At 44.6% G+C, this 23,243-nt stretch overlaps 1 protein-coding gene across 1 annotated transcript; it reads right to left on the bottom strand.

Moving 5' to 3' along the window:
* Positions 1 to 4,367: 4,367 nt before the first annotated feature.
* On the bottom strand, positions 4,368 to 22,917 carry TBX5 (T-box 5). The gene is made up of 8 exons (XM_015827069.1): positions 22,768 to 22,917; positions 17,432 to 17,526; positions 17,081 to 17,200; positions 16,121 to 16,268; positions 11,793 to 11,945; positions 10,090 to 10,181; positions 8,499 to 8,725; positions 4,368 to 4,945 (listed from the first exon to the last, which is right to left on the bottom strand). Exons 1-8 carry the CDS (start codon positions 22,915 to 22,917, stop codon positions 4,368 to 4,370), a joined length of 1,563 nt encoding a protein of 520 aa, XP_015682555.1.
* Positions 22,918 to 23,243: the final 326 nt, after the last annotated feature.

Consider the following 23,243-nt stretch of genomic DNA (forward strand, 5'->3'; position numbering starts at 1 on the left):
CATCAATCCTTCTGGACCATGCCATATTGAGAAGTTGATGCTCATGATCTGGAATGCAAGGGAGCAAAGGATCTTATTCCTAACTCTGGAGTCTTTGGTGCTCTCTGAGCTTGCAGACCGTTTTTAGCTTGCAGTCGGTAAACTTCCAAGCTTTCCTTGATCACTCCAACACGATTGGCTCACCAGAAGAAGGAGAGACGTACTTGAGTTCAGGGGAATCTGCAGGAATACAGGTAGTCCTCAACTTGGGAGAGCCCAACATTTCTGTGGCAAATCAAGACAGCGGTTAAGAGAGTTTTGCCTCATTTGACGACCTTTCTGGCGTATCACCGCACTGGTTTAGTTAGTAACATGGTTTGTTAACCAAAGCTGCCTTCCCCCGTTGACTTTGCTTGTCAGAAGGTCATAAAAGGGGATCACATGACCCGGGGATGTTGCAACCGTCATAAATAGGAATCACTTGCCAAGCATCTGAATTCTGATCATGTGACCCTGGGGATGTTGCAAGAGTCATAAGTCACTTTTTTCATTGCTGTTGTAATTTTGAATGGTCACGAAATGATTGTAAGTCGACTTACAATGAACTAACTTGACTTGCAAGTTAATTACCTGTATTTCATTTTTTTCCCAAGGAATTCCTTTCGCCTTAATTTTATGAAGAGGAAAAACAGTTGGCACACCCATTTTTCATACCCTAGTCTCCAAATCCCTCCTCTCTCTATTTTATTATATATTAATTTGGGGTTTTTTTGGGGTGGAGGGGGTGATCTTTCGAATCTACCCAAGCTTTGTCTTTGTGTAAGAGACATTCTCTCTTCATTGCTTGAAAGCTTCTTTTACGCTCTCTGCATTTTTTGTTTTTTATTTTATAAGCAAGAGGATTGATTAATTGAAGTGCTCTTATTCGGTCAAGAATCAATTTGTCGAATCAATTGCTTTTTAAAAATTAAATGAGGGGAAGCATTCATGAAGCTGGAACGGAGCCAACTTTATGGACAAGTGCAATAATTCCACTCGCCCATTAAAGGTATCTTCCTTGGCTGAAGGGCATTTGCGATTAACCCATTTTCTCTAAAAAAGAAAAATAGCTACATTGGAAAATCCAGGACTACCTGCAACCCGTTTTTTTAAAAAAAAACAAAAACAACAAACAGCTACATTGATAAAGTGCAGAAATTTGTGCTTTTAATCGAGCTGGAATTTTTGTGCAGTCCACACTGGAGTGGGCTGGATATGTAAAACACTTATATTTCACCACATCTAACACATGCAGATAATGTTCTTGAGCCCGATTTGTGGTTTTTTTTGTGGGAATGTGTCTTTTTTTTTTTTACAAGGAAGACAAAAATAACAGAACAATTATTTACGGATTCGATTTTCAATAAATTTGCAGGTTTAGATTTGTTTTTCCAATTTGATTTTTGGCTCTGTGCCTGTAGGTTAATTCTGCAATCACCTAAAGAAAATGAAACACTAATTGGACTGAAATAGCCCCTTGCTTTGAAGATGCTTAATTAAAAAAAAAGAGAGAGAGATTGCCAAAAGTCATGATAGCCGACAAGGAAATAAATCCACCAGTACTGAAAAATTCTTCAGAAGAAATTAATGCTTACAGAACACTTGGCTGTTTGCATTCGCTTGCCCTGGTTTGCTCATGAGGTCATCCTCAAAAAATGAACGTAGCTGCTCACATGAAGATAATTATTAATGCTAAATTACATGATGTGATTGAATGTAGCGTCCCATTCAGCCAGCCTGGCTGAGATCAATGGTGTGATTAAAATTATGAAGGGGAAAATAACTGATGGAGAAAACAGCAGATTGTTTTCAACTTAAGACTGATCGCTTAGTGACTGGTTGAAGTTATGACGGACCTACCTGGGGGGTTACATAAGTGAGTTTTGAAGTTCCAATGGTTGCCCCCCCCCATACAGTCAGGTGACTAAGCATTTATGGCTGTCAGCAGAATCCCATGGTTCCGTGATCAAATTTTAGGATGGTTTTGCTGAAAACTGCCACTTACATCCAGTTTTTGGTAAACAGTGCCCTAGCTTTCTAACCTCTGTGTTCACTTAACAAAAATCAGATCACTTATGTCATGGGCCTGTTTGATGATCTTCACAAAATTACAACTCTGATGGGCAGGCTCCATTACAGTCATACAGTCTAGCCAAGAAGTATCTTAATATAAAGAAGTAGAGTTGAACAGGGCCAGAAGAAGTTCATCCACACATTGGGAAGAAATATAATTAGAATGATGTTTTCTATTGCAGTTTAAAGAAAAAATATTAAGTGGTGAATTGGGAATCATCCCTTGATGTTTACGGACAGGCTTGTCCAATTCAGCCTAGGAAATCATTCTATTGTGTCCTACTAAAATCAATGAATATTGAAAGATGTGAAGCTTTTTTTTAAAAAAGATCATACTTGATGTGTGTTCATATAAAGAAAAAACCCAGAACAGAATTACTGAGGACCTTGGAGGTCTTCTAGTCCCGCCCCTTGCTCAAGCAGGAGACCCTATGCCATTTGAGACAAATGGCTGTCCAGTCTCTTCTTAAGACCCTCCAGTGGTGGAGCACCCACAACCTCTGAAGGCAAGCTGTTCTACTGGTTAATCGTCCTGTTAGAAAATTTCTCCTTAGTTCTAGATTGCTTCTCTTAGACATACACCTTTACACAAGTACACAAATCTGAATATGTACTTAATTTGGATAAGTATATATTTTATGCGCATTTGTGTATATATCTGTATGTGTCTCTGTGTGTTGGCACACACAACCTTGAAATGATCAAAACATATCCTCCAGATTAATTGAGAAGCGCTGCTCTAGATTATCTTTTGAAAATGAAGTTCTCATTCTAATGGGAGTTTAATTCTAATTCTAAGAATTCCAATTCTTAAAAGCCTCCATCACAGCCATTTGCCAGAAATAGGATAGATCTCCTGCGTGAGCAGAGGGCTGAACTAGATGACCTCCAAGGTTCCCTCCAACTCTGTTACTGTTACTGCAATTAAGTTTTGAATTGAGAGACAAGTTTGATGTTTCCTACTGCAGTTAGAAAAAACATAAAAGTGGTGAATTGGAAGTCCATACTTCAAAGAGGAATTAACAGCCTGGTAGAACAGTGTCCAAAGAAATCTTGATAGGATTAAAATAGCTCTCCATTCAAAATAGCTCTTAGCTCTTGAATCGTAGTTTGACTGTGAACTTTAGCTATGCAAGTTCCAGAAATAAACCAGGAGGAAAGAAAGATTCCCCTCAGCCATCTGCTGGGAGGCTGAAATCATTTTAGATATTCTGACATCTACAAATTCAACATGTCTAGTGAAGGAGCGTCTTTTCACAAAGCCAAGGAAGCTTTGGGAAGATGTATGGAATGTGAGTCCCCAACATTTATTTGTTTTTGTGTTTATATCCCACCTTTATTATTTTTTTACAAACTACTCAAGGCAGTGAACATATCCGACACACCTTCCTCCTCCTATTTTACCCACAACAACAATCCTGTGAGGTAGGGTTAGAAAAAAACAAATTGCTGGTGTATTTAAGAAAGATTTTCTTCTGAAATTTCCCAAGCATTGACCATCGAACAAAAAGAGAGGGGAATGTAGGAAAAAATCAGACTAAGAATCTTTTATTAACCTTTAATTAACCTTTTAAACAAGTGTTCCTCAAAGTTGGCAACGTCAAGATGGGTGGACTGAATTCAACTCCCAGAATTCCCTAGCCAGCATTACTGAGAGTTGAAGTCCAGCCATCTTAACGCTGCCAGCTTTGAGAATCACGGATTTAAACTAAAAGGGCCTGTAATGAAAATAAAGAGAAACCACTGAAAAGCTGTATCTCACAACTCATTTCAGCTGCAGCTTTTAAAATTCCTGTTAAAAAAAAGAGGCATCCAACTGAGAGGCCAAAAAGGATACGGAGAAAGAGAGAGAGAAATGGATGTGGAGAGAGCTATATATTATCATTTATTAGAGAACATTGTCAATATCAACACCAAAAAGAAAGAGGAGGAATCAAGAGAAGGGGGAAAATTCCACATATTCTTATTCTTCCCACCTCGCCCCACCGAAAGGAGATCAAGAAGAGCCATGACGCTCTTGGTATCTCACTTGGAAGCCAAATCAAACAAAACCATCAAAGGGGACAAGTTGGTACCGATGCAAAACCCTGGGGGGGGGGGGCTGAGTGAGGAGATCACAGGATGGGGGCAAAGATGTGCTGTGATGGTCGGTGGCTTGGAGACCCCAAAGTAGAGGTGATACCACCCCATGGTCTCACCAGAGAAGAGGGCCTGGTCCATCTCTAGAGTGCTTATCTGTGAACATTGAGTCCAAACAAGGCTCGTCTCTTCCCTTGTTAGCTGTTCTCACTCCATTCTGCAGTCATGCCCACCCCGTGAACAGAATGGTACTGATGTGGCGAAAGTGTCCTGGGCATCCCGTGGGCATAGAGGAACTCGGGTGGCTGTAAGCTTCCAGGAGGAGACTGGATGCTGGCTTGCTGCCGAATGAGGGGCTGGTGAGGAACGGAGGCCTGGTGCTGGAACATGGCATGGGTGTCCCCGAGTTGGGGCGAGGGATGACCAGCCACCGTGGCAAGGCGGGGCATCAGGGAGCCCGAGGTGAAGTGAGCTGAAAAATGCTGGTAAGGCAACCTGTCGATGGGTTGCATGGGCGTTACTGTGCAGCTGCTGTAAGAGGACATGGTTGACCATGTGTTGCAGCTGAGGTCTTCCAAGCTGGGCACGGCTTCCGGGGCCGGGGCCGCGCTGGCGTACATGCAGGCTTGGCGTTGAGCGGACTCAGTCCTGTAGGCGCTGTTCAGTCCTTGCTGCTGGGGATAGTTGGAGCGATGGTAGAAGGGGTCTTCTTCTGCTGGAGATGTTTCCATGTAGGGTTTCTTGTAAGGGAGATCAGTGGTGGAACATTCATCATCTGAGGAAACACAAATTGGGAAGGCCGTTTGGCACTGCGTTTCACAGCCAGAAGGAAGAGAGAAAAAAGAGGCAGGAAGGAGAGAAAGAGAAGTGGAAGGAGAAGTGGCAGTGAGGAGAGATTTAGAAGAACAAGGAAGAGAGGAAGAGGACCTAGGAAAGAGAAAAAAGGAGGAGGAGGAGGAAGAGAGGCAGGGAGGAGGGAATGAGAAGTAGAAGAAAGAGAGAAAGAAGAAGCAGAGTGGAGTAAAGGAAAAGGAGGACTTTTCAACGTGAGAGAAAAAGAATAGGATTTCATGCTCCATTGAGATGACTCCTGTCAACTCCCTTTAATTGTAAGCAAATGGAAAACCATTGTGTTCTAGTATAGAGGTTCTAATCCCTCTTCAGACATGGAATCTCACAGGTGGCTTCTGGCGAGTCCTCCCTCTGAGACCAACTGCCAGTGCGGTGTAGTGGCGGAGATGCAAAAGTAGGAGGGAGACCCAGGTTCCAGTCCCAACTCAGCCACCGAAGCACAGTAGATGACTTTGGGTCAATCCCTCTCTTAGCCCCCAAAGCTCAATGGGGTCCAGTGGAGAAGGTGCTGGACCAGGTTCTAGTTCCTCCTCAATCATAGATGTTGCCTGGTCCAATCCCTCTTGTCTCAGCTCAAGAGGCAGATAGGTCCAGTGGAGAAGGTGCTGAACTAGGAGTAAGGAGGCTTCCCCAGCCACAAGAACTGTCTGCAGGACTTTGGGCCAGTCCCCTATCCATGTGTCCATTTGACAGGGTTGCAAGGAAACATGCATGTTCTATGCATGTTGCCTTCACTCTTGAATCACCCCTTCCAAGCCAAATATGAGCAGAAAAGCTATCCACTCCTGAACTGGATTCAAACAGTTCAATTTTCTTTCTTCCTTCTCCCTCTTTCTCCCTCTTCTCCTTCCCCTCCTTTTTCTCCTCCTCCTCCTCCTCCTCCTCCTCCTCCTCCTCCTCTTTTTTCTTCTCCATAACTTTCTCCTCTTCCTGCTCCTTCTCTCCTTCCTGCCTCCTCTTTCTCTCTTCCTTCTCCTTCTCCCTGTCCAGAAATAGTTTTTGATTTAAAATCTGAACACCCTAAGACTGAGCCAATGCTCTGTGGAGATGCCATTCTGGATGATGATGATGATGATGATGATGATGATGATAATAATAATAATAATAATAATAATAATAATAATAATAATAATAATAATAATAATAATAATAATAATAATAATAATAATAAACAGCCCAAAGAATCATGCGAGACAGAAAGGACCCATCAGCTTTGATAAACGAGACATTTGCTGCCTATCAGACCTGAGCCATTGGGGAGATAGCAAGGAGACAGGGCCCTCTGCTGTTGTCTCCTAGGATGGGGCATGATCTATGCAGCTAAGAGGGGGAGGGGGAAGTGCACCATGGGCAAGATAGCCCTCTTGCATATTACAATGCAAGGAAATGAGATAGGGAGCGAGGGGAGAAGACAGGAAGCCACCCACCAAGTAGAGAATCCCAAAACTGGAAAGAAAGCGCATGGTTTTTTTTTGTTCGTCTTTATCACTCTTCCATGGCTGGAGACAAATGATGGATGGTTTTCATGTTGACAGGATGGCCCCAATCAGAGACCACTGCCGCTGCCCCCTCCCTAGCTTTCTGTAGTTGCTTCTTTGGGGAAGGGAAGCAGCTTGACTTTCAAACGATAGGATGAGGGAGCTTTAGGATTAACGCTAAATCTGGTTTTGTCATTTCTCCAAGAGTTCTCTCATCCCTACCTTGTAGAAGAATCTCCTGGTTTTATTGGCTGTATTCTCGGGGGGAGCTAGAAAATTCCATTCCAATTTTTCTTGGTGGTTTCTGCAGAGCTGGCTTGCTAATTTAGAGAAGGCAGAGGGGGCTACAGTGATGGTGTGACACAGCTTTCCATTGTCGTGCAGCTTCCTCAGGGTGGGACACCCGTTCTGAAAATATCTGCTATGAACTCCACATAGGCATCAGGAAGGGCATCTGGCCAGTAAATGCTCAGCTCCACTCAGTCACCCCACCACCCCACCCCAAATCGAGGGATTACAGGGTTGTAAAAAGGGGGGGAAAATGAGATGTCTCCTCTTGCAGTTCAAAAATAAGTGGTGAATTAGGAATCAACGCTCTGTTGATTTACCCGCTTATCCAATTCAGCCTAAGAAATCTTTTTATGCGTCCTATTGAATATTGCAAGATTTTAAGATTTAAAAAAAAAGAATATTATGCTTGTAAGCATGTGGGAAAGTACACGTGCATGAATACATACATCCCCACAAACATATTTACACAGGTACACACAAATAGGCAATCTGTGTATATATATGTGTGTGTGAGTGCCAACCCACACACCCTTATGTTCTTGAAAGGATGCTCAAAAACATTTGACCTAGATTATCTTTCAAAACTGAAAACTTCCCAAATATGTCAGTGAGGATTCTCAGTCATCCAGATTTAAAAAGGGAAGCATGGATCTCTTTAAAAAGTGGGGTTTTCTTTTCTTTCTTTCTTTCTTTTTAAAAAAAGGGATTTCGAAATGATAGTTTACCAAACGTTCCTTTTTGCTGTATGCTTCCATTCCAAATTGGCTCAGCCACTCGGCTAACTCTCTGAAAAGCCTGGCTAATCTCTCGGAATAGCTATAAATTTCGCCTCTCCAAAATAACCTGCCATTAGCTATTTAAGTATTGGAAATAATCCCAAGTCCTTTCTTAAGGCCTCCCAACCTGATAAGTTATCTGCAACCCAGGCACCAGTTATCTTCCTGGATGTAGATTCAACTTCTGTAGAACCATGGGGTCACCTCTCTGTATTTTATCTATGCTGCTGTTGGTAATATGGGCTGAAATGCTTGGAAAGGCAGTCAAGATGACTTTGCTAGATGGGAAACAGAACCCGGAGCGAGAAAAGACAATGAAGAAATGTAGAAGGACTCAAATTGGAGAAGCCCTGAAGCTTCATCTGGGGAGTGGAAGGGTGGAAAAAGCTTGGGTTGGTTCCCTCTCTCTATTCCAGCCAAAACATCTTAGGAGACAGTTGGATAGCGTGAGAGTCCATCACAAAATAACAGAGTTGGAAGGGACATTGGAGGTCTTCTATTCCAACCCCTTGCTCAAGCAGGAGACCCTATACCATTTCAGACAAATGGTTGTCCAATCTCTTCTTAAAAACCTTCAGTAATGGAGCACCCACAACTTCTTTGGCAAGCAGTTGTTCTCAGGAAATTCCTCCTTAGTTCTAGATGGCTTCTCTCTCCTTGATTAGCTTCCATCCATTGCTTCTTGTCCTGCCTTCAGGTGTTTTGGAGAATAGCTTGACTCCCTCTTCTCCATGGAAGCCCCTTAAATATTGGAAGACTGCTACCATGTCACCCTAGTCCTTCTTCTCCTTAGCGAAACATTGGCCGTTCCTTAGGCTCGAACTCTCAACCTTCCAAGTGGAAGGCGAGTGTCTTCACCTCTAGGCCACCAACACCGCTGAGATTAACCAACCGAATCCCCAGGAAAATGTTGGAGCTAAACTCTACTCACCTGGTCTCTTGGTGCAGTGGTAAACCTGCCCGTGATCCTGAGATACAGGATATGGATTTGCAGGGGGTAACAAGTCCTGGGAAGTGCTAGAGACGCCGTTCTCACACGGAAACTGGGATCCAAGGTTAGAAGAAGCCGAGAGAGACCTGCCTTCATCACTGAAGGGACTGTGGTTAGAAGACACTTTTTGCCGGATTGTGCTTCTTGGGACAACCGGATACTCCTTGCTGAGATCAAAGGCAAAAAAACAACAACGGGGGCACAATTAGGGGTCATGACAAGTTTGTCCTTTAGGCGATTCTCCATTTCAAGCTGGTATCAAAGTAGGGTTTTGCGGACCAAGATTTTGGGGATGGTTCATTTTCAGGGTCAACCTACCCATGTCTTAACCAGCACATCCTGCACACAACAAGCCTGGCAATTTGCAATAATAAGAGGATTGAGTAAAGAGGGCAGGTAGTCCTCCACTTACGACTATTCGTTTTGTGACTGTTCAAAGTTATAACGGCACTGACCTATGACCGTTTTTCACACTTACAACTGTTGCAGCATCCCCATGGTCGTGTGATCAAAATTCAGACGCTTGGCCAACGGCTCCTGAATCTTTGATCATGTGACCACGGAGAAGCTGCAATAGACGCAAGTGGGGAAACCAGTCCTTTTTTCAATGCCACCGTAACTTCGAACGGCCACTAAACAAACTGTTGCAAGCCAAGGACTTACCTGCGCAGGAAAACGTTGTGCTTCGCCAAGGAATCTGTTTGTCACCGATCTGCACTCCATTCGCCCAAGGAAGAGTCTGTCATACGGTTTCCAGCTGGGCTACCCCAATCGCTATCCTTTTACCAGCCATCCCCTTCCCCAAAGGGGAAATGCCCTGAACCCATAAAATGTCTATACAAGGAGAGCTGGAGCATTTATACCAATTAGAAACAGGTGGTCCTTTCTGTCTGCAACGCAGTATCTTTCCCACCCTGGATCGCTGCCTTTTGTGAAACAACATCTTCTCCCAAGTTCCATTAAGGCCAAGGACGAGTTGGAATCGGCATCAACCACCTGTTCATAATTTCCCCCACCCCACCCCCACCCAACAAATAAGAAACTTTTAGAGAAGCCCAAAGCTTGTTTCTGACATGAGTCTTGCTTTGTTTCCAGGACGGAAGAGAGGATGGGGCCATGGGAAGGATGTTGGATTTAATTTCAGTTTAAATGTTTGCCTCGCATCATACCACCACATGTACTGAATTATCTTCCCTTGCATTAAAACCCATCCAGTTTTTGGGCCCATCTTCTTGATGTAAAACCTGCCCTTATCAAACTCCCAACCTTGGTGAAAATCCGTAGTGTTTCCCATCTACCAGATGTCAAGTTGACATCTGGAGAGACCCAAAGATGCCTTCCCCAAAGGCAACTGGACTTCCCTTGGTGTTTTCTCTGAAAACGTTTCGCTTTTCATCCAAGACGCTTCTTGGGTTCTAACTTCTTCTAGCCTCCTGAATCAGAAAGGAAGTGTTTTCAAAGAAAAGGTAGAGACTTCTGGGGTTTGAAGTCCACACATCTTCAAGAAATATTGCACTGAATAATAGCTTACCTTTGTACTCGTGACATTCGGTGCAATTCCATATCGTCGCTGCCTCTAAATCCTTTTGCGAAGGGATTGTTTTCAATCTTGAGTTGGGTAATCTGAAATGAAGAACCAGAAAGAAGGAAAAAAATCAGAGCTTGTTTGGACAGCAGCTGCCCATCAATCATCCACAAGGAATCGGCCATAGGGAAGAGAGGGTCAACCTATTCTTCAAAGCACCTGAAGGCAGGACAAGAAGCAACGGATGGAAACCAATCAAGGCGAGAAGCAACCTAGAACTAAGTAGGAATTTCCTGACAGTGAGAACAATTAATCGGTGGAACGGATTCCCTCCGGAAGTTGTGGCTGCTCCATCACTGGAGGCTTTTAAGGTGAAATTGGACAGCCATTTGTCTGGAATGGTATAGGGTCTCCAGCTTGAGCCAGGAGGTTAGACTAGAAGACTCCTTCCAACTCTTATCCAGATCAATACAAAACCATTTTCTTCTCTAAGAATTAAGCCACCTTCACTCTTCAGCTTCCGTTACCAAAAGGAAGTTCATCCCAACAAGCTGTTGATCTTTTTAAAAAGCGCGTGTTTTGCATGATGACACTTCTCCTGTCCCCTCCTCAACTGTAGATCTTTGGAGCGAAAGATCTCCAAGACACAAGACAATCACACAGCACCCTAGGCCACCACATCTCGACGTGTGGAAGGTCCACACATGAGAATTTCTCTACCACTGTTTTCTCCTCTGAAAGAAAGTTGGAAAGCCACAGGTTGTGGACGTTTGTGTTCTAATTAGCTCCTGTGTTGACTTGTAAAGCCCATTTTACTTCTTGGGAATGTGTGATAGGAAATCTGAGAGGAGAGGAGAGGAGAATACTTTATTTGGCCAAGTGTGATTAGACACAAAAGGAATTTGTCTCCAGTGCAGAAACTCTCAGTGTACATGCAAAGCAACAGTCTTACATATTATAAATATGTAAATTTATGTAACTTATATTACCTAATATAAATATGTAAGGCAAGCACTTGTTTTACATATTCATATTATCCAGAATGGTATCAGGTCTCCTGCTTGAGTGGGGGTGGGGGTGGCCTAGAAGACCTCCATGGCCCCTTCCAAGCCTATTATTCTATATTCTTAAATCAGATTTTAATGCTCCAATGTTTTCCACTGGCTTTTTTTCACGGCTTCCCCTGCAACATCTTTTAAAAGAGCAAAAGACAGCTAGGCAGTATCTTTTGACAAACGCACTTCATATTTTAGGAACAGACTGTCTGGGAATTTGAGATATTTCCCTACTGATTTGTAGAACATTGATTTTTCTGTTGTAGATTGCTAATTCTTCCATGCAAGAACCGCCAAGATGTAATTCATATCATTTGTAGTCTAAATTTAAAAACATAAAATGCCTTCTTCCTTTTACAAACTCAAATGAAAAACCCCCCATACTTTCTCCTCATAATTCCCAAAGATGATGAGGTTGAGATCAAGCCCCACATCCCAAATTATACAGTGAAGATCTTTTTTGATGTTATAGTAATTGTCCAAAGTACAGGTAGTCCTTGACCTATGACCACAATTGAGCCCCCCCAAATTTTTGTTACTAAGCAAGTCATTTGTTAAGTGAGTTTTCCCCCATTTTAGGACCTTCCTTGCAGCAGCGGTTAACTTAGTAACATGGCCGGCAAAGCTTTTTTTCCCAAAATCAGCCACTTTTACCTTGTGATTCTGATAGGAAGTCACTGCAATGAAGGCCGTCTCTGGAAAGACGTGGGTGCAAAAGGCTGTGTTTTTGGAGCCAAACCCATTGTTCTCATCCGCTTTGACAATATGCAGCCTGGGCTGGTATTTGTGCATGGAGTTGAGGATGATCTGCAAAAGAAGGGTAAAAGTAGGGCAACCTCCATCAGTTGGGGTGGAGAGAGGGGAACGTGGTCTTCCCACAAAGATATCCACCGAAGAGTTGTACCTATGAAGGCAAGATCTGCCCAGAATACATCACGATAAATTACGATTTGTCCTCCAAACTACGGGGACCCCCAATTCATAGAACGCTAAGCCACAAGCTGTGCTTTGTAAAGTTCTGGGGTGGGATTATTATCTTGAGCAATGTAAAGGTTGTGTCAGTGGAGATCATGAGGGGTGCAGTCCAATGCACACGGAGAGGGAGAGGAGAGAGAGAAGGAGAGGGAGAGGAGAGTAAAAGGGTGAGAGGGAGAAGGAGAAAAGAAGGGAGAGAGAGAGGAGAGTAAGGGTGAGGGAGATGGAGAAGGAGAAAGGAAGGGAGAGGAGAGTAAGAAGGAGAAGGAGAAAAGGAGGGAGGGAGGGAGAGGAGAGTAAGAGGGTGATAGGGAGAAGGAGAAAGGAAGGGAGAGGGAGAGGAGGGAGGGAGAAGGAGAAAGAAAGGGAGAAGGAGAGGGAGAGGGAGAAGGGGAAAGAGGGAGGGAGGGAGAAGGAGAGAGAGAGAGGAGAGGACAGACAAAGGACTTTCTAATATCATGCAGTCTACTGTATCTAGGGAGGACATTCTTATCCTACTGAACATCTCAATCATTTCAGAAAGAACAGACACAGTTCCCCCATCTGCTTCAACACGGACCCACACCACCTTTGTTGTGACACTACTCATTAGCAGCACGTTTCACCATTCCCTCTCCTGTTGCCTATTATGCGTCCTCCGCTTTCGACAGCCATAAATATCATTGCGGTGAGCCTCTTTCTTATTGCAACTCCATCCCAACCAACCTTCCGAGCATGTGGTCGAATGTTATTCTTTTGAACAAGCCCGAAAGGAAAACAAGCAAAAGGAAAACAAAACTCAAAACGTTCGGAAGCGTCTAGCACAGGCCTCCATTTTCACAATCTGCTTCCAATGCTAGAAACGGGTTTCGCCAACAGACTCGCCTACAACGAGGGCCGGGCCGGCTGCACTGCTCCATCTAGTCGAAACGTTTGAAGGATATTGTTTTTCCTGGCTGGGAACCTGCACCAGAAACCATCAAGATGCCAACGATTGCGTCTGGCAGCCAGGAGGAGGGTCTTTTTAATCCCTGGAGGAGCTTCTTGGTGGAGGAGAAGTAAGCATTTGGAGAGCCAAGAAAACTGGAACTACTCCAGGCTTCCTTCAGGAGTTCAACTTGATTTGGTTTTCCTCAAAACAAATAGGAGAAGGCAGGGGAGAATTTCCGAAGCCCTGCCAGGAACCCAATCCAAATTCTAAGGTGGCTATATTTTAATATTAAGGAGGCAAACAGATGAGAATTAACAGAGCGAACCCAAAGCCTTGTCACTGAGTTACTTCAGAATCAGAACAGAGCTGGAAGGGACCTTGGGGGTCTTCTGGTCCAACCTCCTGCTCAGGCAGGCAACCCTGCATCCTTTCAGATAAATGGTTGTCCAATCTCTTCTTAAAAACTCCAGTGATGGATCACTCACAATTTCTGAAGGCAAGTTGTTCCACTGATGAATTGTTCTTTCTGTCAGGAAATGTCTCCTTAGTTCTAAGTTAGATCTCTCCTTGACTAGTGCATTGCTTCATGTTCTGCCTTCAGGTGCTTTGGAAAATACCTCGACCACTTCTTCTTCATGGCCTTAGATATTGAAAGACTGCTATCGTGTCACCCCTAGTCCTTCTTTTCACTAGCCTAGACATTCCCAATTCCTGCAACCGTTCTTCATACATTTTAGCCTCCAACCCCCTAACCATTCTTGCTGCTCTTCTCTTCCCTCTTTCTAAAGCCTCGCCATCTTTTTTTATACTGTGGTGACTAAAAGTGGATGCGGTAATCCAAGCCATTGGAATACTGAGGGTAAGGATGATTGTGTGGAGAAGGGATTAACACCACTCCCCGGGCAAAAACAAATTCCATTCCACACACCAAGATTAAGCCAGCCAGCCCCATCACTCTTCTGAGCTGGCTCTTTTTGCTTATTAGATAATATCCTTGAGTTGCTTTGCCTGCTACAGAGAATGCTCAAAACATGGAAGAGATTTGGTGGCTTAAAAAAAACAACACTAAACTAAACTAAAAAAACCTCCATCAATGAGACCTGTTTCAAATGAAGTCTCTCTTTTTTTGGAGAGTTCCTTTTCTTCTGATTTATGATTGGTAGGAGTGGAGCCAGCCATACGATTAATTCAAACTGTAACTTGGGTTGGGCTCAACTCCATTCCCGGTTCCCAGATCATTTTAACACATTGTACTGATTTGGTTTACAAGGCCTGGCCGCCTTCCTTCTCATCTCCCCCTTTCTCCCCACTCCACGTGTCCATGAGTGCCACTTGGAGAGGCAAGCGTTCAATTAGAGTCAACTGTTGACAGATTGTGGCTGCCGCCGACACCCCTCAACCGCTCACTTCCATCAATTCAAGCCCAACCTGATTCGTGGTTAAGCACTCCATTGGCTGAGCATCAATGCGCAGCTTCAAGTTAATCAAGGCCTTGGTGCAACGAAGCTCGGTGGAGGATTTGTTGATGTTTTTGATTGCAGCATTTAATTCCTTTTTTTTATTTATTTATTTTGAAAGGGCTTCAATCCTTCAAGACTTTAGGAGTGGGATTGTCTGTTTGGAAGCTAAAGCAGAGGATGTTGGGAACTGAGTATGTCTAGTCTAAGAAAGAGAAGGACTAAGAGTGACGTAATAAGCTATCTTGAGGGGCTGTCACAAAGAAGAGGGGGACAATCTATTTCCAAACTCGATCTGGAAAACTGATCTATTTTTTGAAGGACTAGCATATTTGAGGGGCTGCCACAAAGAAGAGGGGGTCAACCTATTTTCCAAAGCACCAGAAGGCAAGACAAGAAATAATGGACAGAAACTAATCAAGGAGAGAAGCAACCTAGAACTAAGGAGAAATTTCCAAACAGTGAGAACAATCAATCAATGGAACTGCTTGCCTCCAAGAGACTGGACAGCCACTTCTCTGGAATGGTATAAGGTCTTCTGCTTGAGCAGGGGGTTGGACTAGAAGACCTCCAAGGTCCCTTCCAACTCTGTTATTCTGTATTCTATGCTGTAGCCCTTGGACAACACACCTAGGTCCCTTTTTTACCCAGCAGCAGGATAGATGGATTAAAGCATCTAAAGCAAGGTATTTTATCATTGGAAGAAGGAAAGGAATTAACAATATCAATTCCAGAAAGACTTATATTTGCTGAACGAGACCACCTGCTTTTTTCAAAACCCGAGGAGGGTCAGACTTGGTTAGAATTTGGCAGAGAATCCCAGCACTGGAGATCAGATTATGAAATTTACAAAAAAAAAAAAAAAATTGCAGAAGAAGCCAATGACAAACCATGAGCCCAGAAAGCTAATAAATGTTTCTATCTAGTCACTGGCATTGGGCTGGAAAAAGAGTTATTTTATTGCAGGCAGATTTGACCAAAGATTCACAGCACCGCAGTTAATATGAAGTAGGAACTGATGGTGGGTGGAAGCAAACCAAAAAAATAATAAAAATGGAAGAACCAGTTTGGTCTAGTAGTTAAGGCACCAATCTGGAAACCAGGAGACGGTGAGTTCTAGTGTTGCCTTTGGCAGGAAAGCTGGCTGGGTGAATTTGACCCAATCACTACGGGTCATATTTTCATATCTAAAGCAAAATTGGACATTAAGAGGCAACCTGCTCCTATTTTGATCCCTTTGTCTCCATCTCTGATCATGTGGTTCCCCCTTCTGCCTAACAGCCCCACAGATATATGTAGGAGAAGAGCAGGTTGAGCTGCAGGTGGAGTTAAATGTGCTATTAGCTTGGAGTCTTTGCATTGCCACAAGCTCTTAACCCCTCTTGAATTCCATTGATCTTTATCTGGCACCAATTTATTGCTGAACTTCAGTTGACCTGATTCTTGTGTATAAGCTTGAATACATTTTTCTATGCTGCCACCTTACGAATAGTCCTGAAAATATATGTTTGGAGAGCCCTGCTCTACCGTGAGGTGATGCTCATAGCCATCAGAAGTTATGTCCTCTAGAGCTACAACTTCAAGGGGGAGGGATCTAATCAAACACTAAGGTCAGTCTGGAACAGCTAAATCATACTTACGTGGCCAAAGGGATCAAGATGATTGTTGGTCAACTTGAGCTTTTGGAAGGAAACCAGCTGTCTCATCCAATGGGCCCCAGTAGCTGGTGAGTCTGGATGGACATACAATCTTCCAGGCATGGACGGTTCAGCTTTCCCAGTTACTGACCTATCAAAAGCAACACAATATGGTGGACTTTTACTTCCCTTATTTCCTCTTTGTTGTTGTAACTTTGAATGGTCACTAAATGAACAGTTGTAAGTTAAGGACTACCAACAGACTAGATCTGCTCCTTTGATATCATTTCCTTTTGGTTACTATTTTTAGAAGATGTTTGGTTCAGATTGGTGGCACAAAATGAAATATCTTGGAATCAACAAGGGTCCTCTGTTTTCTTTTTGTCGGATAACTAGAATTCAGCTGATTTAAAAAACAAAACAAAACTGGGTTGGATCTGTGATCCCACCTCTAACAACATTGTTTTTAAGAAGAGACTGGGCAGCCATTTGTCTGAAATGGTATAGGGTTTCCTGCCTGAACAGGGGGTTGGACTAGATGACCTCCAAGGTCCCTTCCAACTTTATTATTATTATTGATCATTGTACAGTCAGCCAGATGTTCAGACTAGATTTGGCATTTTTGTCTACCTATCGAGTCCTTCCCAAGGACGTGGGATAGGCAGATGTGGATGTTTGATGGTATTACAGATATCGTCGCAGGACGGAAGCAGTTCCTAGTAAGGTTGCCTTTTGCAATTGACTAATGGCGAATTTGTCAATGCCGATGATGGTGTTCAAGTGGTGCTCCAGCTGTTTTGGGATTGCATTCAAGGCGCCTATGACTATTGGTACTACCCTTGCTTGCTTTTGCCACAGTCTTTTTTTATTATTATTATTATTATTATTATTATTATTATTATTATTATTATTATTATTATTATTATTATTATTATTATTATTATTATTATTATTATTACATACCATTTGTTATCTGCAAATTTGTATCGATGGTCATCCGAGGGCACAATGTCCATTAGAAGGATGTACTTCGTTTTGGGGTTGAGTCCGGTGACTTTTACTTTGTAGCTGGGGAACATTCGTCTGAAATCAAACAAAAGGCAGGAAAAAAATGTCATTCTAGCTAAAAAAACAAAACAAATGTCTGGAACATTTAAACAATTAAACAGTAAGATGGACGAGTATGTCTACCCAAACCGTAGGAACACATAACATATTTCACTAAGCAATGCAATCCCTTGCTCTTTCTGCAATAGACAAATATGGGTTGTTGTTTTTTTTCCCCTCTCTTCCCTTTGTCTCTCTGGATCTTACCTTCCAGCTTTTGTTATAATCATTTCGGTTCCCACGTCATGAAATTTGAGCCACAGTTCTCGTTCATGTAAAAATACTTTGATTCCTTCCATTCCCTGGAAAGAAAAAGTACCAAAAAAAAATTATATGTCTCTCTCTCTCTCTCCCTCTCTCTCTGTGTGAATAGGTTTCTATGTGAAGCCCACACATACACCAATTCTATAATTGATATAAATATATATTTATATTATATATAAAACAATACCTATCGTTTACTGAGATGGGCAGCTGCAGAAATTGAACAAACAAACAAACAAATAAAATCAGAGGAACTTACAACAATAAAGACATCCGAGGTCTTTCACTCAGGACCCCCTACTCCAAAAAGGAAATATACCCAAGGCAAACGTGGGGTTCACACGTGCTTTTATGACTTCTGTCTATTGTTTCCTTCCCCACCACCACTTTCTTTCTTCAGCCTGCAGGCCAGCGCGCATTAATTTCCGCGGGTCTCCCAAACGCGCGCGTTAGATCCCCCCCTTCCCCCCACACTACACGTGAAGCCGGTTCTTGCGCCCGACACGCTTTCTTTGAAAAGTCAGGCGTGTCTCTGACGGGCGTCCTTTCAGACAACCCCCGATCGGTGGAGTCCTCGTGGCGTTCCACTCTCAGTGGTTAATCCGGGTGGGAGACCGCGTAACGTGTGAATGGGTCTGGCGAGGGAAGGGAAGGAACCAGAGTCTTTTTTTCCCCCTTTTCTTCCAGTGATAGCTCCAGCTTGCGCTGTCTTTGGCTTTATCCCTTGGCAGCACAAGGAAGTTCGGGCTTTATCTCCCCAAATGGCGAGGGCGTTTAGGGGAGGGGCACGACACCCCCTCCCCTCGGTTTTCAGAGTTGCCCGCGTCCGTGAGAGCCGCTTGGAACTTTCCGATACCAGCAGCAGCAGCAGCGCTGATAAACCCAAAGCATCAAAATAGAAGGGGCTATAATAGGAAGGCCTGGAGATCTCCTGAATATTTCTTTTTCCGGGGGGTGGTGGTGGTGGGGAGATTCTGCAGACAGAGAAGCCAGGCTTGTGATCCGGTGAAATGAATGCCAGGCAGGCGTGATCCGATTTTGGATTGCTTTGCGCTCAGGCAAACCAGGATCTGGCCACGTTGCCATCGCCCCGCCAGGGTTTTATTCTAGGCTCCTCCTGTTCCTTCGGTTAGATATCTGGGTTCCCAGCTGAACCCCGAAGTCGCCACTCCGCTCCAGCCTGGAGAGATGCCAAAGCTAGCTACGGTGCTTGAGCGATTCACAGTTCCAAGCTGGGTGGTCGTGAGTTCTACTTCTCCCCGGTCCACGAAGCCAGCCATGCAGTCTGAACCCTGGGATGGAGGCAATGGCAAACCGCTGCTTCTGAAATCTTGCAGGGGTTAGTCCAGCTAGTTGCCAGGAGTCAAAGCTGAGTGAAGGCACTAAAAATAAATATCGCCTCGACTTACGACAGTTCGCTTAGGGACTGTTTGAAGTTACCACGGCACTGAAAAAAAGCGATTTATGGCCGATTTTGTGGCGCCCTAAAGCTGCAGGCACAGCCTATTGTGTGAATGTGGTTTCACACAGCTTGCCGCCTCTTCTTAGCATGTCCTGGGTCAGCTTGGCAGGACATTTGCCTCGGCTACTGAGCCAGATTGGAAAAACAGAGTGAATTCCATTACACATCTAAAGTTAACCAGGAGTTAGTATGTTTGGAAAATGCAGCAGTCCACCCTAGTCCTATAAAATCCTTTTATATGTCCAGTCAAGATTCTGGTAAAATGGAAGGATATGCGGACATCCAAAATAGTGGATTTTATTTTCAGTAGAAGGCGAAACAGGAGAGATTAAAACATTTCCCCATGAATTTTATTAGCCTTGTTTCTACATTATGAGCCCCCCCCCCTTTAAACTGCAACTTAGCTCCTTGTAGGAAAGTGGTAAGAGACAAAAACAGAGAAGGAAGAGGAGATGGAAAAGAAAAGGCAATGAACTTAAAATTTATTTCAGAATTTATTTCCGCCCGCATCTTATGCCTAGGGCACAAGGCTAAAAGCCCCGTTAGGATCAATAGACGGACCTGCTCCCCTTGTTTGCTGTAGACCAAAGTCAATTCCTCTGAGTTCAATAGGATTCTTTCTCTCCTAGTACACTTGGCCAAACCAACAAGTATCAAACCAACAAGAATGGGAGGGAGGAGGAGGAGGACTGTGGGGTCCTTGGTGCTCTCTGAGCTTGGTGGTTTTCTTGCAGACATTTCATTACCCATTTAGGTAACATCATCAATGCATTTAATAATCCTCTCTTTTTTCTCTCCGCCCTCCCCCACTTCTCTCTTTCTATTGCAGCTCATAATTGGTAGGCAAGGAGAAAGATTAGAAAACAAGCCTTCATCCTTAATTACCAATGAACAGATGTTGGGACTTTGTGAAGAAAACAAAATATAAAAACAGCTCCAGCCTTCCCGGAGGACAATCCTGCAGGCAGCTCCCTTACATACATGCAAGCCAGAAATGTAAGTGTGAAGACCTGGTGGGGGCTTTTCTCTTCTGCTTACAGGCTGACTTTGGGCTTTCCTTCTGCAAGGACAGATAGAAAGACAGAGCAAGGAGGGACAAAGAGGTGGACCAGCAGAAGAGACGAGATCTAACTTCTACTTTAAAGGCAAAAAAGCTGGTCTGAATTTAAAACCAAGCAAGCCAATTTTGCCTGTCCATGGAGGGGCCCTTTGTCAGAATGAGAATTCAGACACGGTGGTGCCACCCAGAAAGAGAAGCAAAGACTGAACTGAATTGAATTGAATGCAGGTAGTCCTCAACTTACGACCTACGATTGAGCCCACAATCTATGTCGCTCAGTGAGAAATTTGTTAAGTGAGTTTTGACCCATTTTACATTTTCTCTCGCCACGTTTGTCAAGTGATTCTCTGCAGTTTGGTGAAGTGAGTAACAAACACAGTTGTGAAATGAATCCGTTGTCGGAAGGGTCGCAAAAGGGAAAGTCAGAAGGTCGCAAAAAGGGGATCCCCATGGCCCCGGGACACTGCAACGGTCATAAATATGAGCCAGTGGCCAAGCAATCCGAATTTTGATAACGTGACCATAGAGGGAGGCTGCAAGGCTCCTAAGTGTGAAAAACAGTCATCGCTCACCTTTTTTTCAGAGCCCTTGTAACTTCGAACGGTCACTAAATGGACTGTTGTAAGTTGAGGACTACCTGTAGTTTATTTGCCCAAGTGTGATTAGACACACAAGGAATTTGTCTCCAGTTCTCAGTTTATGGTTGGGCGCTAAGCCAACCTTTGTCTGGGCCCCTGAATCTCGGGGAGCCTTCTCACAACCTCTTAACCCAACTTGCCAGTTGCCCACTATCTACTTCTCCACTTCTTTCTCTATTGCCAACCCAGGTCATCATGATGTATTCATTGTGGTATTATTGCTCGCGCTGTTGTCATTAATTCCGGATTCAGAAATATCTTGGGTTTGAGGTTTCGGCGCTGGGCATCCAAGCAGAAAAGAGGGTCGGTTCAATAGGCCACGATCAAAAAGAGGAGCTACGTTTGCGAGTATTACTGGGGGTATTATTACAACCCCACAGCCTGCCAGAGGCTACAGGGCTAGCTAAGACGAAGCCCATCGAGTTCAATGTGGCTTCCTCCGAGCGAAAGGGACCTCGGCTACACGCTTTGCACGGGGAGGGAGAGAGGAAAGAGGGAAGGGAAGGGAAGGAAGGAAGGAAGGAAGGAAAGAAAGGAAGGAAGGAAGGAAGGAAGGAAAGAAAGGAAGAAAGAAAAAGAAAGAAAGAAAGAAAGAAAGAAAGAGGAAGGAAGGAAGGAAGGAAGGAAGGAAGGAAGGAAGGAAGGATCGATTTAGCAGGGATTCTGGAACCGCGGTTTGTTCAAGGACCGGAAAGGATAAGGTGTTAATTTCGGCTTAAATCCGCGGAGAAGTGGGGGGGTCCCAGTCTGTAGTTTTCGGGAGCAAACAAACTACGATTGGGCTCTCGCTGCTTTCTTCCTGCGGGATTCATTTCGGCCGGGAGAGACAGAGAAAACGGGGATCTTCGGAATAAAAGGCACCCCCCCCCAAAAAAAACCCCCTGAGATTCGGGGGTGCCTCGCTCGCTTTGCCCGCAGCCCCGTTACGAAGACCCGGCGGGGAAGCCATTCTCTGGGGTCAGGAAAACGGCAAGGTCCGGCCGACCGTCGGCGGTGAATTCGCCGCCCTCTCCCTCTCCCCTCCTCTCCAGGAGAGGAAAAATACAAAGCTTGTCGGAGCCCCCAAAAGGGACCTCTTTTTTTTTAAACCCAGACGGAGGAAAACTTTCCCCACGACCGTCCCCCGGGTGTGGAGCGGCGACACGATCGATCAACCCGGCTTTCTTTGTTTAGACGTTTGGATTATAAACAGAGGGGGGGGGGAGAGCCGTTAGGAGACCTGGACCCTCCTCGCCAGCGCCACCTCCTCCACGGGACCCCCTTGGGCTTCAGGATCATAATTGTAATGGGTGCCTTGGGTGCAATGCCAAAACATCTGGAGGACCGCTTGAACACCACCGGCATTGACGAAAAAAATCACCACCGGTCAATTGCAAAAGGCAGCTTTACGCAGCTGACATCCTGCCAGGATCCCTTTAACGCCATCCAACATCGACATCTGCCTATCCCAGACCCTCGGGAAGAGCTCGATGGGTGGATAAAAGAGCCCAATTCAGTCTAAACATCTGGCTGACGCGCAATGAACCATATTAATAGGCAGATGCTGGTGGTGTTGAAAACATTATTGCAACAACATCTGCCTAACCAAGTCCTTGGGAAGAAAAATACCAAATCCAGCCTAAACCTCTGGCTGCCCCACGAACCAAAATAATAATATCATTGTAACTCCATTTTCCTAAAGCCCACATCGAAACAGGACTCTTATTAATGCTAATAGATTGCGGGCAGGCAACAATAACAACAGTAATAATTACCCACCCTCTTCCGATTTTAATTATTCCTATAACCCGCCCAATGGAGAAGGAAAGAAAAGAGGGAGAAAGGAGGAAAGGTGAAGGATGAAAAGAGAGAAAAGGAAGAGAAACCAGAAGACGGGAGGAGAAGGAAAAATGAGATGGAAGAAAAGGAGAAGGAGAAAGAGAAGAAGAAGAAGAAGAAGGAGGAGGAGGAGGAGGAGGAGGAGGAGGAAAAGAAAAAGAAAGAAAGAAAGAAAGAAAGAAAGAAAGAAAGAAAGAAAGAAAGAAAGAGAGAGCTAATCAGACTGGGTCCATTTGATATTATTATTGCCTTAGATGATTGCCATGGCCAATCATCTGCCCCCCCTGTGCCCCTCCCTTACCTGCTGGGTGAAGGCTGGCTGGGGCGAGGCCGGCTGCTTACTACTGCTGCCCCCCAACTGCCCCTCCGCCTTGTCTTCGGGGCTCAGCTGTTTCGGAGGTGAATCCCCTGGTGTGGTTGCCAGCCCAAAGTCTTCCTCTGTCGCTGCCATCCTCCAGGCTACCTCTGCTGTAGGACGAGAGAAAGGAGTGATGAGGACAAGGTCCGGGGGGGGGGGCACACAGGACTCCCCCACCTTTTTCTGCCCTGAGAAGCCAATGTGGGGGCAGCACACAGGCTTTGCCACCCTGGGTGCCAGGCCTCACTCAAAAGCCCTTGAAACACGCAGGCCAACAATGGGGTCCGGAGAGAACCGCCCCCCTCCCCACCCAGACACAGAAATCCAGAAAAGGGCAGCAGGCGTCTTTCCCACCTACCCACCTACCCCCCCCCGCCTCACCCCCCCAAATATGACATTACAACTGGCACCCAAGCAAG

Source organism: Protobothrops mucrosquamatus, unplaced genomic scaffold (genome assembly GCF_001527695.2).
Source record: "Protobothrops mucrosquamatus isolate PMUCROS unplaced genomic scaffold, P.Mucros_1.0 scaffold3476, whole genome shotgun sequence".
In the NCBI taxonomy this organism is placed as follows: Eukaryota; Metazoa; Chordata; class Lepidosauria; order Squamata; family Viperidae; genus Protobothrops; species Protobothrops mucrosquamatus.

Bases quoted from the DNA above. Each gene is read 5' to 3' on its own strand.
- TBX5 (XM_015827069.1), bottom strand. From the start codon at position 22,917: ATGGCAGCGACAGAGGAAGACTTTGGGCTGGCAACCACACCAGGGGAT. The intron at 17,201-17,431 runs GTAAGATCCAGA...GTTTGATTTCAG, and splicing joins ATTATAACAAAAGCTGGAAG to ACGAATGTTCCCCAGCTACA. The intron at 10,182-11,792 runs GTAAAAGTGGCT...TCTTCATTTCAG, and splicing joins CTTCCTATCAGAATCACAAG to ATTACCCAACTCAAGATTGA.